Source organism: Macrotis lagotis, chromosome 2, assembly GCF_037893015.1.
Source record: "Macrotis lagotis isolate mMagLag1 chromosome 2, bilby.v1.9.chrom.fasta, whole genome shotgun sequence".
NCBI classification, from domain to species: Eukaryota; Metazoa; Chordata; class Mammalia; order Peramelemorphia; family Peramelidae; genus Macrotis; species Macrotis lagotis.
In genome coordinates this window covers 20,021,965-20,036,430 of record NC_133659.1, presented here as the reverse complement: position 1 = coordinate 20,036,430, position 14,466 = coordinate 20,021,965, and the positions used below count along the sequence as shown (strand labels likewise).

General features: G+C 47.0%; 1 protein-coding gene across 8 annotated transcripts in view; it reads right to left on the bottom strand.

Moving 5' to 3' along the window:
- Positions 1-14,466, bottom strand: part of MYSM1 (Myb like, SWIRM and MPN domains 1) — a 56,020-nt gene that overhangs the window by 33,460 nt on the left and 8,094 nt on the right. For all 8 annotated transcript variants that reach the window (XM_074221317.1, XM_074221320.1, XM_074221321.1 and 5 more), the window contains 10 exons: positions 12,670-13,406; positions 9,657-9,787; positions 8,539-8,642; positions 7,793-7,870; positions 6,814-6,902; positions 6,100-6,154; positions 5,341-5,391; positions 4,647-4,721; positions 4,029-4,217; positions 3,153-3,285 (listed from right to left, as the gene is read on the bottom strand). In XM_074221317.1, the coding sequence (XP_074077418.1) occupies positions 3,153-3,285; positions 4,029-4,217; positions 4,647-4,721; positions 5,341-5,391; positions 6,100-6,154; positions 6,814-6,902; positions 7,793-7,870; positions 8,539-8,642; positions 9,657-9,787; positions 12,670-13,406 (1,642 nt within the window). The remainder of the gene's footprint in view (positions 1-3,152; positions 3,286-4,028; positions 4,218-4,646; positions 4,722-5,340; positions 5,392-6,099; positions 6,155-6,813; positions 6,903-7,792; positions 7,871-8,538; positions 8,643-9,656; positions 9,788-12,669; positions 13,407-14,466) is intronic.

The following is a 14,466-nucleotide window of genomic DNA, read 5'->3' as shown; positions in this document are numbered from 1 at the left end:
TCCATATATATATATATATATATATATATATATATATCCACATACAACTAAATCTGATTATTTAAAAAAAAATTCTGCCTTTTTAGTTAACCAATCAGCCAGGATTTATTGAGCACTACAGATGGCAGACAGCAGGCTGGCCACTGGAAATACAGAATAAGATGGGCCCTGCCCTCAAGAAGCCTACATTCTCTGAGGTACCACCTCACACCTCTCAGACTGGCCAATATGACCAGAAAGGACAACGATCATTGTTGGAAAGGTTGAGGGAAATCTGGGACACTAATGCATTGTTGGTGGAGCTGTGAACTCACCCAACCTTTCTAGAGAGAAATCTGGAACTCCGCCCAAAGGACAACAAAAATGTGCATCCCCTTTGATCCAGCAATACCACTACTGGGTCTATACCCTGAAGAGATGATGAAAAAAGGGTAAAAACATCACTTGTACAAAAATATTCATAGCAGCTCTGTTTGTGGTGGCAAAGAATTGGAAATCAAGTAAATGTCCTTCAATTGGGGAATGGCTTAGCAAACTGTGGTATATGTATGTCATGGAATACTCTTGTTCTATTGGAAACCAAGAGGGATGGGAATTCAGGGAAGCTTGGAGGGATTTGCATGAACTGATGCTGAGTGAGATGAGCAGAATCAGAAAAACACTATACTCTAACAGCAACATGGGGGCAATGATAAAGCTTGATGGACTCGCTCATTCCATCAGTGCAATAATCAGGGAAAACTTTGGGGTATCTGCAATGAATCATCTGTATCCAGATAAAGAGCTGTGGAGTTTGAACAAAGTTCAAGGACTATTCCCTTTAATTTAGAAAAAAAAAACTGATATCTTATTGTCTGATCTTGTTATCTCTTATACTTTATGTTTCTTCCCTAAGGACAGGATTTCTCTCTCATCACACTCAATTTGGATCAATGTACAACATGGAAAAAAATAAAGACGGACAAATTGCTTTCTGTGGCAGGGTGGGGGGAGAGAAGTAAGATTGGGGGAAAAATTGTAAAACTCAAAATAAATAAAATCTTTAATTAAAAAAAAGAAGCCTACAACCTATACATGATTGGAGACAAATTAATGTAGGATGTACATAAAATAGATATGGTGACTGGAGGTAGGTGGGAAGAGGAGCATGAGGGAAGGCCTCTCCAAGAAGGATTCATCCATTAGTCTTTTTTTCCTTTTGTTTGTTTTAGGTTTTTGCAAGGCAACTGGAGTTAAGTGGCTTGCCCAAGGCCACACAGCTAGGTAATTATTAAGTGTCTGAGATCGGATTTGAAACCAGGTACTCCTGACTCCAGGGCCGGCGCTTTATCCACTGTGCCACCTAGCCACCCCCATCCATTAGTCTTAAATGATGTTTTCCTCATGATTTCAATCTGCCTGGTACGGTTATCTGGGACAACCTTTCTCTCTCTCTCTCTTTTGGTTCTGTAGGTGAGATACATTAAGTGAAGAACCCTAAAACTGGGAGTGACATTTAAGGTCTATTCTTGAAAGTTTAGTAAAGAAAATTAGGGCTAAAAGCAACTGCTTTCATTAGTCAACTGCCCATAAAAGGGAATGGGGGGAAATCAGGAAGAAAGAAGAGATCATAATGTCCAGGAAACTCTGAAAAACCCATTTAGAGGATGGAATTCATGTGCTAAGCATTTGTTCACCGGCTCCTGGAGGAATCTCAATTTTAACTAAGATAGGAAAAAGAAAGAAAAGGAAGGAATGGACTCTATTTGTGGTCCCCAAGGAGGAGGGTGAGAACAGATCTACAGAAACCTCAAATGGTTCCCCAAAATGCCAAATCATCTTATTAAAAATATTATTCTGATGTGAAATGCAGCATGTAAACCACTGAAAACCGTCTGCCAGACATAATGTTTTCATCCACTAAAGTATTCAGAGAAGAAAAAACTCTTGGGCTCCTACTCTGCCTATTAATACTAAGCTAAGTGCTTAACCACAAGAGACTAAGTTAGGAAGAGAATTAAAAGCTGAAAGTTAAAGAGAAAATGATCTTTTTCAGGGCACTTGATTTCTCAAGGAATCCTGAAATGTCATTAAAATCCAGAGCTTGCTTGCTCCAAGGTCCATGCCAAAGCTTCCCTTGCCTTAGTGTCACAAGGCAGCAGGACAAGGGTCATCAGCCCCTTTTCAGAGGTGTTAAGATAAGTTAAGGGGGCTTCTACTGCTGCCCAGATTAGATGCAGTCTGACCCGGGTACAGTACTCCTCTTTGGTCAGAGACTAGAGACAACCTAACTTCTCAAACTATCATTTGGAAATCAGAAAGTAATCTCCAATGAAATAATGTCATACGTTGTTTTAGGGGTTTTGGACAGGACTGGGTTTGGCACGGTTGTGAAGATGAACCCTCTGCCAGTGCACCTGACTCCCTGGCTCTGTAGCGGCATCTTAGAGATGGGCTTGTGGCATCAAGAGAAGAAGTGACTGGGGGGGGGCAGTCAGAGGCAAGCCAGGCCTGTGTCATCCTGACCCCAAGGCCTGTTCTCTCTCTGCTCTTCTAGACTGTCATACTCCAGAGTGCCTATTTATATACCTGTCTTAAGTTGAGCATCCAATTTTGAGCTTTGTGAGGGAGGAACCAGGCTTTTCCTTACTTACAGACCCATTTCAAGCTAGAAGGCATATTACTGATGAGAAATATAAAGCTGGAAGTCAGTAGATTTCCCCAATGGCAATGATAGAACTGGCCTCTGTCCCCAAGCTTCCTGCCTCAGCGCCACCATTCCCTCCCATTTTGGATGCCCCTTGTTTCTTTGAGTAGTCAGGACCACTCACCGGACAGTCCTGGGTCACCCTGACCTCCCCACAAGATATTCTGTGCTTTCTGGGGTCACACCTCATCCCCCTACCACCAATCAGCCAGAATCTTGCCTGCTCTGGAAGACCCCTATATAGCTCCACTTCTCTTCTTCCTGAACTGGGGGGGACCCCTTAAAGCTTTTTGGACCTTTTCCACAGGAGCGTGTGTGTATGTGGGGGGCAGCCATCTCCAAGTCTGGGTTGTCTGAGAGATACCACTAAACTCCCTGTGGGACAAAAAATTCCTTATCTGTCAATTCCTCTGCCTTGAAAATTCCACTGAAGAGAGCTAGGAGGGAGTTTTCATCTGATACTTACGGTAAGAACCATCGGAACTCATTTCATCACTTATAACCAGGCAGGTCATTTGGGAATATGGTAAAGGATTGTTTCGATTATAAGGGCTAATGATCATCCCAATGAACACTGCTCCACCTCTGGAGAAATAACTCTAAAACAAAGAGGAAAAAATGCCGAGTTACAACTATATAATTTAAGAAACAAGTGTTTATCCCCACCAGTAAATATAATTAACATCTAAGAAAAGCAGGAAAAAAATCCTAATTTGCTCTTAGCATCAGAAACAAACAGGCACCTCCTGATTCTGGGAGTTGCTATAAATAAGAAAACATTTCAGCTTTCAGGGGACTAGGTAATTACAAGCAAAGGGGGCTGGGAGGGAGGGGGTGATGACGAGGTGGGAGGCCTGTCCTCTTGTACCTCCTTCCTTCCCCTTTGGTTAGCTGGAGGCAAAGGAAGCCTGGACTTAAGAGCTCCTCAGAGGGAGGGGTCGGGGGGAGCTGTGGAGGTCCCCCCCAGCAGGGCTGGAGGAAGGGGAGCAGTCTGCAAGTGTAGGTATGTGGTGGGCAGAGGGATGGCCTTGGGGTCAGAAAGACCAGGTTGACAGCTGTATTTTTGCTGTGTATTAACTATGAACCCTCAGGGGCTATATATGGCCCTTGAACCCGTGGCCAGTCCAGTCAACAGCACTAAGAGTGGCTCCTCACACAGTGACCTCACAAGGGAGATCAAACACTTCTCAGTGATCTCAGAGAGCCCCCAGCTGCCTTAATGAAAGGAAGGGACCCAGGATGAACATGCACCACCTCCCATCGGGCTGCTCTCCTCTCTCTCGTAGTCACAGACGCACAGACACACACCCAGACAGACAGACAGACAGACAGTTTGACCGACCTGGTATTTGGCTTGGGTGTCAATGTCCCGAAGTGAAGGGTTTGGATCAAAGGCAGGATGGGAGTGGTACCACCCAATCACGCTGCAGCCTCGCTCGGCCAGGGCCTCGGATGCCTGGGTTTGGGACACAGGGTCCATCTCGCACTGCAGTCCCGTGCTCAGACTGTTGCAGGGCTCAGCGGCACAGACCTATCAGTGACAAGCCTCTAAGATCACACTGGGCCATGATGCAGTTTCCATCTTCACACACACACACACACAAAACCACACGATCTTTTTCATCCACCTCATGCTCTGATTAGGCCTGAATTGCCCAACATGGCTGGGGGCACTCTCCTGGATGTGTCTCTCAAGAAAGAAGGCAGGCCCTAGAGGGTCTCCTCAGGTCCACAGGCACTCCCCACTCCCACCAGAGATAAGGCAGACTCCTCTTGTTCCATTCTCTAGCCCCCCCCCCCCCCACTGAGCGCAAGAGCTCATGGCACCTTTGCCATAGCCAGTCTGTCCATAAAAAGGGGGCTACTGAGTCGTCTTCTGCCTCACTATTTCTGAACTTCATAGAAAGAAGGGCAGGAAACAAAACATCAGTGTGAGTTCAAGGACGAAAAGCGAACTCACCTCAAGCACCTTTTCCGCTTCCAAGTATCTTCCTCCTAAGAGACCAATGACTTCTGCCATGGACACATGAGCATGCTGTAAGAAACACAGAACACACTCAGAGTGGGGGTGAGCTGTTCAGATCAGTGATCTGCCTCCAGGGGAGTTGGGCCTGGGGAGTGGACAGTGCAGCCCAGAGGGAAGGCCAGGGGTGGGTGGGGGGGGATCTGGGCCTTCATTGGCCCCTTCTAATGCAGGGCTGCTGCCCCCACTGGCTTCATGCACACCCCAGAATGTCAGAAGAACAGGGCAAGTGAGACAACTTGCAAGATCTTGCCATGGAAGAATCAGCCTCTGGAGGAGTGAGCCAAGCATAGCGCTCCCTGTGATGCTTCAGAAACAAGAAACTCCCAAATTACAGGGGGCTGGTTTTGTTGCAGTTATCCAAGGCAGCAGCCAAGGGATATTTGGAAATAAATGAAACTTAATAGGATAACAATGATGGTAAAGAGTTTGCAAAACCTCACATTAATTTATTCTCTCTAAAATAAGGGGACATGCAAATGTTTGGCTTTTCTCCAAAAGAAAAATCTTATTTTTAGAGTCTTTGTAAAGATAGTTAAGTTCCAAAATACAAGTCTTTCCAACTGTCCCTTAGGCCTGCCACAAAAACATATAAGAGTGTAGATCAGACTACCTAGAGTTGGGTCCTTACCAAATCCATTATCAAAAGTGCTTCTGAAGCCACTTGCACCTGAAAGGGCTCCTGAAATATAAAGGGAAAAACAGCATAAAGACAAAGGCAGGGTCGCTGATAGTCCCCACTTTCTCTCCCCGACCAGTGCTGATGCCCCCCCAATCTTTGCCATGACCCCTCTAAATGTGCTCACTCGCTCTGTACTGATGCTGTGTGGGCCCCCCCCCCACTGCAAATCCAGTGCCTTGAGTCTCCCAAGGACCAAAGAAAGCCCCATGTCAGGGGTCCAATGCAGAATGGGGGTGAGGCATGTGCAGGAGGTGGCAGGAGGCTGCCGTGGGCCACCAAGGGTGAAGGACAGTGTAGGATTGTCACAATGAGTGAGGGGGCTGGGAGCAGTGCACTAGGAGGTGGCCAGGTAGGAGGGCCTGGGGAGCGCTCCCCAGGAGAGCATGGGCTGTCCTCTGGCTCATCCAAGGATTGTTCCTTTTCTTTCGAGGTACCCATGGCAAGCAGGACTCCTGGCCTGTGGCTCATGGAACTTCCAAGGAATTCCCAGATTTGGATGGAAAATAAGGACAACTCCATTTTCACTCACCTTCAGGTCCTCTGTGATCCTTGTATTTTACTGCCTGCCTTTAAAGCCATGTGGGCCTTATCAGGACCCCTGGCCTCTGGCTGAAGGAAGGGCCCAGTCCACAGCAGCCTCCACCAGACAAATCCCTGAGTCTGACTTCCCAGCACCCACCCAAGTCACACACCGAGGGCAACAAGTACCTGCTTTGCTTCACTGAAGACACTGCAAGGAATCAGCTGGAAGGGGTCAAAGGAACTGCAAAAGAAACAATGCCTCTCTTACTACAAGTAATGGGAGAAGAGCAGCAAGGTCACATGATTAAGCAGCGGGAAAGCAGCAACATTAACAGAAACGTCACATGAGAATAGGCCAACCACAGTAACTTTGGCCACAGATAATCCTATGGTGTGGATACCAAGACACAAACAGCAGACACTAGAGGAAATTTCCCAGTTCAGAGTCTGTGACTGCCAAAATAGTGGGGAAAGACAAGGGCAGGAGCCCCGAGCCCTAGTGAAAATCTTCCTGCCAGGTAAAGGTCTGTGTGCAAAGACCCAGACATGATGACCCCAAATGGGAGAGCATAATGAGCAGATGGGATGGAGGCCTCCTCAGCCTCCCTGCCTTCCTTGGATGGGGGGGCACCACATGTACTCTGTATGAACCCCTCAAGGCCAAAGGCTAAAGACGCTAGAGTGGAAGTGGTAAAGACCGCACGTGGCAGGAAGAACCATGGCCTGGGTATACAGGCCAAATGAGGGTTCACACTGTCTGAGCAGAGGGCCACTCCCCAGCAAAGACTTACCAAACACTAAAGGAGCTTAACGGATCTGTTCACCTCTGGGGACATTGTTTCCTAACATTCCTTCAATCATTTACACCAAGGAAATCTTTCCAAACAGTCAAGGGATTACCTTTTGGGTTGCTTGGGAGCTTTGGGAGACTTCGTGGGTTTGTTTTTTTCATCTTCCCTCCTTCTGGCCAACTCTTCAGCTGAGAGATGCTGGAAACAAAAGCCTTCTTAATCAAATAGCCCCCAACGAGGACAAACCCACTGAATCAACGCTAGAGACATATCTCTCCCCCGCACCATGATGCTCCTGCATATGCCACTGACATCAAGAACATCCTTCAGCCTGATTGGTCAAGAAATGGACCAGTAGGAAACTGGGGGGCACTGAATGCCAGGTGAAGGGTAGTCACCACAAACACCAAACCAAAAGGCCCCTCAGCTTCCCACACAAGAAAAGCCTCCCTATATAGACAGTTTGCTCAGATGCCTCCCCCTGGCAGGAGCCACAGTACTAGTGAGGTCCAGAAAGGGATGATTGCTAGGTGAGGTCCAGGAAGGGATGGTCACCATGGCCCTGCTCCCCACCTTAGGAAGATCACTAGGAAAGCTAAGACCAGTGAGTGCCCAGGCAATGACCATCCTGGAAAAAAGAGCCAGGGGCTTAGGCTTCGATAACAACCCACGGCCAGGGGCAAAGGACAATCGGTTGAAGTGACAACCAAACCCTGAGCACAGCCACAACAAAAGCTTGGAGGTGGGAGATGGAGGGACAGAGGAAAGGTGGGGAGCAATCATGTTGGCTCAGATCTCTTCCTTTGACTACTCTAAGAGAAGCAGGACAGAAGAGGATCCCACCTCCAGGAGTAGGGAGGGGAGAATGGGTAGGGGAGAGTGGTGAGGGGAGAGCCAGCCTCTGCCCAGACATAAATGAGGTGTCTGGAGGTCCAGGGATCCTAGGGGAGGAACCTCCCTGGCTGGGTCCAAGGTCTCGATGGACTCTAGTTCGCAGTTAACAATGCTCTCCTAATTCAGAGAAGGACAAGTGCTACGGGAGGGAGAGGGAAGGTGCTCAGAGCTTTAAGGGCTCAGGGAGATGTTACCTCAAAAGTCTGGCCTTCTAAGTCCCTGGCGTCGCACCAGTTCCCCCATGGGTCTCGTACTCGTCGCCTGCGTGTGCGCTGTAATGAGGAGACTGAAATCAATCAAGTGCTATCAGCTGACAGCTATGGGTTTCACCTGATGATCCACTGGGCCATGCAGTTGATCCAATTCTTTTATTTCTTTAATTTTTTTAAATTTAAGGTAATGGGGTTAAGTGACTCGCCCAAGGTCACACAGCTAGGTAATTATTAAGTGTCTGAGGCCGGATTTGAACTCAGGTCCTCCTGATTCCAGGGCCGGTGCTCTATCTACTGCGCCACCTAGCTGCCCCTAGTGGTTCCAATTCTAACAGAATCCTAGTATCATTGTGGAAATGAAACATCATTGGTTCAATTAACTCCTAAGCAAAATGGGTTGATCTGGGAGTAGATCTACATATGAATGTGGTAAAGATTTTCTTGGTTTTTGTTCAGATTTTAGCAAAATTATACAGAAAGAGGCACCGAGTGGGAGCTGACAAATGAAAGGCCAAGAGGGATGTTGGTCACCAAAAAAGACCTGACACCTGCCAACCTACTGCAAGAACATTTGACCGAAATGACAGACTGAAAAAGGAAGAGAAGACAGAAGGGCAGGAGAGGGAGAGGAGAGATGGGGGAGAGGAAAGAGGAAGAAACAGATGGGAAGAGAGAGGGAGGGAAGGGGATAGGTGGCCAGGACTGAGGAGGCCTCTGAGGGTGCTCACCATCGACTGCAGCCGCTGTGCCAGCTGGTAGGCTTCTTCGGCATCTTTTCCTTCTCTGCTGCGTGTCTTGTCAGCAGGCTGAGGTCTATTATACACGGCCTGCTCTATTGGAAGCCAGACAGTGTGGACGAAAACCGTTTTATGAAACAATCCCAGAGAAGACTGATCGACATCAGGGGTTGAAGGGGAAAGCCCTGGGGCACCTGCAGCTCCAGCTCTGAGGAGCCTGTCCAGAGCAAGAGCTCCTGGCCCTCTATCCTAGGCTCTATGAGCCCTCAGGGCTGGGGATGTGCAGGGGTTGCACAGGTGGCTTGCTGGTTCTGCAGCAACAGGAGTTTTCAGAATAATGCCTTTTGTCCTCACGGTACTTTTGTCTAACTGAGAGCTAAGGAAGCACTTCCACTGTTCCAAACCGGTCAGTAATGTCTCTACAGTCTGGTCCTGGGGTTGGACGGGGGTATTTTGTGTCTGGAAGCAGAAGTACAGAGCAATCCCCCTTCAGGAGTGTCTGATGACCAAGTTTGAGAAGGGGGCAGTGGTCCAGGCAAGGACACCCTGAAATGAGCTCCCTTGTTGCCCATGGGCATCCTGCTGTGACAAAGGGATACCCCTTCTATTCTGAGAAGCTTCTGGTCTGGGAAAGTTTGATCCAATTATTTCCTCATGTCCCAGAATATACTGTGATGCCCAATCAAAGATAAAAATGCAGTTCTGAAAGTCACCTGCAGCTGGGGGTGGGAAGGAACCTTCTTGCAAAACTGGTAGGGTACTGCTCTTTTAAATGAAAGCTGAGTGGCTAGTTTCCTGGAATAATAATCTGGTCACTAAGGCTTTAAACAATTTTTAAAAGGGGGTTCTGGTTTCTAGGAGATATTTTATGGTTACTCTGAGGACTGGTGACTGCTTTCAATTCCTTTTCCTTTATCTGATTTTTAAAGAATAGTCCTTTTAAACATGGTGTCAGATCATCTTGAAGGAGAAATTTTCAAAAGCAGGTCAAAAAGAAAAGGTTAACAAGCCAATCCAAAGAAACAATTTCTAGTCGACTTTGAAAGAAAATGTCTCTTTGAAGTGATCAAAGGCTTTAACAAGATAAAAATACAAATAAAATTTTTTACCACATCCAAAATTGATCGCTCCTATCAACTCCAGGTACGTGTGGATCCGTCCAATACAGTTAACATCACCACAGTTCTTCAGGCCTGGACGTACTGAGGTCTTATTCAAATATTTTGGTTTGCATTTTTCCCTAATATTTTGGAATAAAAATAAAAATTTCAATTTGGCAAAACATTTTAATAATTTGAATTTTTTTGTGTTTCTTTCACAGTGTAGAGTAAAACTGCAATGCTTTCCTAGAATTTTCCCAAATGATGCTAGCTTTCCTTGCAGTCTGAAAGGTCCTCAATTCATTCATTGGAAAAGTTAGGCAGTCACTGACAAGATACATCATCATTTTTTGCAACTGGTTTCTTTCAACAACAGTAAAAAAATTCACTGGATTTTAATTGCAAAAAGGCTGGAGATTATAACCATATGCAATTAGAGATCGGGTGTTTTTCAGAAATAAGCTTAGCTAACTGAATTTTAAGTTTCATATTATTTAAGGTTTTTCTGCAAGGCAATGGGGTTAAGTGACTTGCCCAAGGCCACACAGCTAGGTAATTATTAAAGTCTGAGACCGGATTTCAACTCAGGTACTCCTGACTCCAGGGCTGGTGCTCTATCTACTGCGCCACCTAACCGCCCTCATATTATTTTTAATATATATTTGTAGTTTATTATTAAAGACTATCTATTCCTGTCTTGATGCAGAGGGAATTTTAAAGTTGAAATTGAAGGCAGTATTAGACTACAAATAGAAGACTGGCTCTGGAGTCCCAGGCCTGCATTCCAGTCTTGGCTAGGATGCTTATTGCTGATGTGATCATACACCAATCACCTTTTCCTGCTCTACAAAATGAAGGATTGGGGCTTTAAGTCCACCCTCTGGGCTCCCCTTCAGTTTTAGGTCTACAATACTCCTCCATCTCTTGGTTCTTTGCTTAGACTATTCCTAAAGCCTAGATTTTCTTTTAAAATTGCACCAGTTATTGAGAACATCAGCTACATTAATACTATAATGATGTCCCTCACCTAATGTCCAACACACAATGTAGTTAAGGATCATGGTTAACAATCAAGACAATAACTGACATCTATAGGATGCTTTCAACACATGACACCAGTTGGCCATGGAAGCAGCCCCCATTTGGACACCATCTCCCCAACTCTGAGCCCAGAACCTATGGTTCCAAATGGACCTTTCCAAATGAACATTTTGGGGGATCTTGATTTCCACTTCTCTCCCGACATCCCATTTTCATCATCGCTCCTTCTCCCCTGGCTCCTTCTATTAAAGCTGTGCCAATCTGCCCCTGCTCTGCCCAGATTAGTGTGGTGTCCTTGAGCACGGCCAGGACACTGGCCAGAACTCTCCATTTCTAGTCAGAAGATGGATGGGCAATACAGGATCTTGTGGGGCCAATAAGGAGAGAGAAGACAGGTATGAACATGAAGAAGCCGCTGCTGGGGAAAAAGGTCAGTGCCAGACCTTCCATGCAGTCCATTAGAGCTAGACTGCAGGGTGCCTGAACAAGCCTGCCCATGTGTCTGACATTAACAAGCCTCTGGTGAGGGGCATCCACAGGTGGAACCGAGAACTCCGGTGCTGGGCAAACAGGAGGCCGGGGCTCATGCTTCAGAATCCTGGGTAAATCTCTTTCACTACCTGAGCCTCCATTTCCTCCTTTGAAACCTGGGGCTCTTCTACTCAAGAGGGCTTGTGGGGGAGGGGGTACCTGTGTGGGGAGAGGAGCACAAGTCTGTGAACTTGAGTGTGTTGGGTCACCATCAGGTATCTCCACAGCTCCCTCTGCCTCCCTGCCAGCCCCATATTACAGATGGCAGATAAGGAGGCTCACAGAAGCCACAAGAATCTCTCCTGGCACATGCTTGCTACCAACAACCATGACCCAGGGTGTGTGCCACTGGACAGAGCCCTCTTGAGTCCTTGTGCCTCCATGTCCAGTCTTCTTCCTTCCTGCCTCTGATTATCACTCTCCCTCACCCCTGCCCAGAGACCAGGCCCTCAGTCCTAGGCCTCAGCTGTCCCAAGGGTCCATCCTCTACACTGCTGCCCAAAGACTTCTCCTGAAGCTCAATTAGGACCAGGCCTCTCCCTCGGGCCTCCCCTATTGAGCTTGTCAAGCCTTGAGCTCTGACGCCTCCCTCAGGCCTGGCCTATGCCTCTGGAGATGGTGCCTCCTCCATGAGGCTGCTCTTGGTCCCCCCATTCTCTTGTCCTGAGGCCACTCAGGCTCATTTGTGCTCTAGGGGTCTCTCCCCTTAGAAGGGGACCTGGAACAGTGACTGGGCTAGCTGTGACCAGTTCTGCTGTCTCTTCTCTTGTCTTCCTTCGGGACTCAGGGTGAAGGAGACCAAGCCCACAGCCCGGCCTCACACCCCTCCTAAGAAGCCGTGGGAGTCTTAGTTTCTCCTCTACCCAATGGAAATGTGGAAGCTCTCAGGACATATGCTGTCTCACTGTAGTCAGCTAGTTCACCACCCGATCTGAGTTCCCTCTCACCAAAAGCACAAACTCCTTGGCATGGCTTGCCCTTGCTGACCCTGCTTGTCTTGAATGCATTCACTGATGTCTCCCTAACAAATCTCAGATTTTTCTGCCTTCACACCTTTGTTTGAGATAATTCTCTCCACTTCAAAAACTTCCTCCTAGCCCCCTTCAAAAATTCTCTCCACCTACAAAGCTCAGTCCAAGACTGTATCCTCATGAAGCCTTCCCTGAGCCTGGATCCTTGGAAAGAGGAGAAAAGATGCTAAGTACATACTGTTCTATGAGTCAGAAATCTTCTACCTATTTTTACCACCCCCCCCATCCACCCCCTCTAAAAAACAGATGCTGGGCCAAAAGAACATTTCAGGAACACTGGATGGAGCTTCAGGAAAAACAACAATGAACTGGGAAGTCAGAATTCTGTGAATTCTAATTATGAGCCTAATTCAAGTGCTTCCAAGGACCAACAAAAGCCAACTGGAATTTCAACATTCATTCAGATGATTGTTTCTTACCACTGATCCAAAATATAATTCCTAATCTTCAAATAGCGTTCCGGTGTCTTGGCCTGGCGACCCTCAAAAAATTCAGGGATGGCCTGCTTCTCCTCCTCCTGAATGGTGTCTCTGTTGACTTCTACCTCCTGCTCGGGCGCTTTGAGTGGTTCCCCATCCTCTGGACTCTCCTCGTCCACTTGGCAGGATGGGTGAAAAAGCATCTCGTGATCGAGGACTTCCGGGCCGGTTTCCTGCTCCCTATCTCCCCCAGCGCGTCCATCCGCACCGCCTCTGGGACTAGATGTCTGATGGCATACCTGCTCACAGTTCTCACCGTTGCTGTTGGACTGCTGCGGCCAGGAAACAATTCCCGAGGCAGAGAGCACTTCCCTCCGCCCTTGCAAGGAGTTGGGAAGGTCCTTCCCAGGAACTGCAGAAATGGCATCTTCTTGTCCCTCAGAAGGAATGACCCCCTGGGGGTCTGTTTTATGGTCTGTATTATTAGGGACATCGAATAAAAGAACATTGCTGGGATTCCTTAGGGGGCTTTGGAAAATTTCGTCTGTTTCATCTGTTATGTCCACTTCTTCATCATCGGATAACGTCTCAATTTTTACAGCATTCAAGTTGGGGTCAATATGCCCTTGTAGGGCTAATGATGGCCACGACTTCACCCCGCCAAGCTCCTCTGGGGGCTGGTGATGGCCACTGCTCTTTGGCTTGGGCACGCTCTTCCCCAAATCATCTAATTTTGTCTTATCAATTTAAAATAGAAAAAAAAAACAAGAAAAGATTTTACAACTGAAATGAGAGGCACAAAACAAAGGAACACTATTAATCTCAGTCTCCTGAGTATCCTTAAGTTATTAATTTTGCACCCACATGCACTCATATACACCCCCCCCACTTCAAGTTCCAAACTTACTCATCAGCCTCACTCACTCACTCACTCACTCAGAGGTTGGTCATTCCTCTTCATCAAGTAATTAAGACCTTGTGAGTGTGGCCCTATTTCTCTATCTGTGTAGAATCTGGTATCCAGTTCTGGGTGCCAGGTTTTAAAGATACCAAAAAACACTAGAAGCCTCCAGAGGAGGGCAAAAAGGAATGGCAGTGGGTGGGAGGAACTGAAGGGACAGGGAGACAAAGGGAAAATAAGAGGAATCTGTAAGTATTTAAAGATCTGAAGCCAGAGGCCTGTACCCCACCTGTCTGGCCCTGGGCTAGTCATGCCCCTTCCAGCCCAGTCTCAAACATCTGTAAGAGGAGGGGCAGGGCCTCGGAAGCCTCCAAGCAGATGGACAACCTTGGCTAGATGTCCGGCAAAGGACCCTATGGATAGAAAAGATGGCTAAAGGTCTTCAGGTAATGTCTCCCCTTGGTGGGGGGCGGGGGGAATGTGAGGGCAAACCCCACTTAATACAGAAGGGACTTGGTGCTCCCTGATGAGGGGAGGGGTAGCTACAACAGACAGGTTCACATGAACAGGGCTCTGGTTAATAAATGTCCACACCACATTCTCTAGGCTTCACTAAATTTTGTGGCAGGCTGAGAAGGGCAAAATATTCAAATCTGGGCAGGTTCAATGTACAGTATCAAAGAATTAAAAGAAAGCTGGACTTGCAAGAGGAAAAGATGAATAATCTTCATTTTTTGGCGATTAATCTTGTGGGGTTTTGCTAATTCAAAACTATATGTTAAAACCCATGTTGTAAAGTTAAAGAAATTATTCAATTCAACAAATAATTCAGTGGTCATTTATTCCTGCCCAGGGTGTGCCAGGCAGGTGCTGAGTCATTCTATTAGAATTTATGA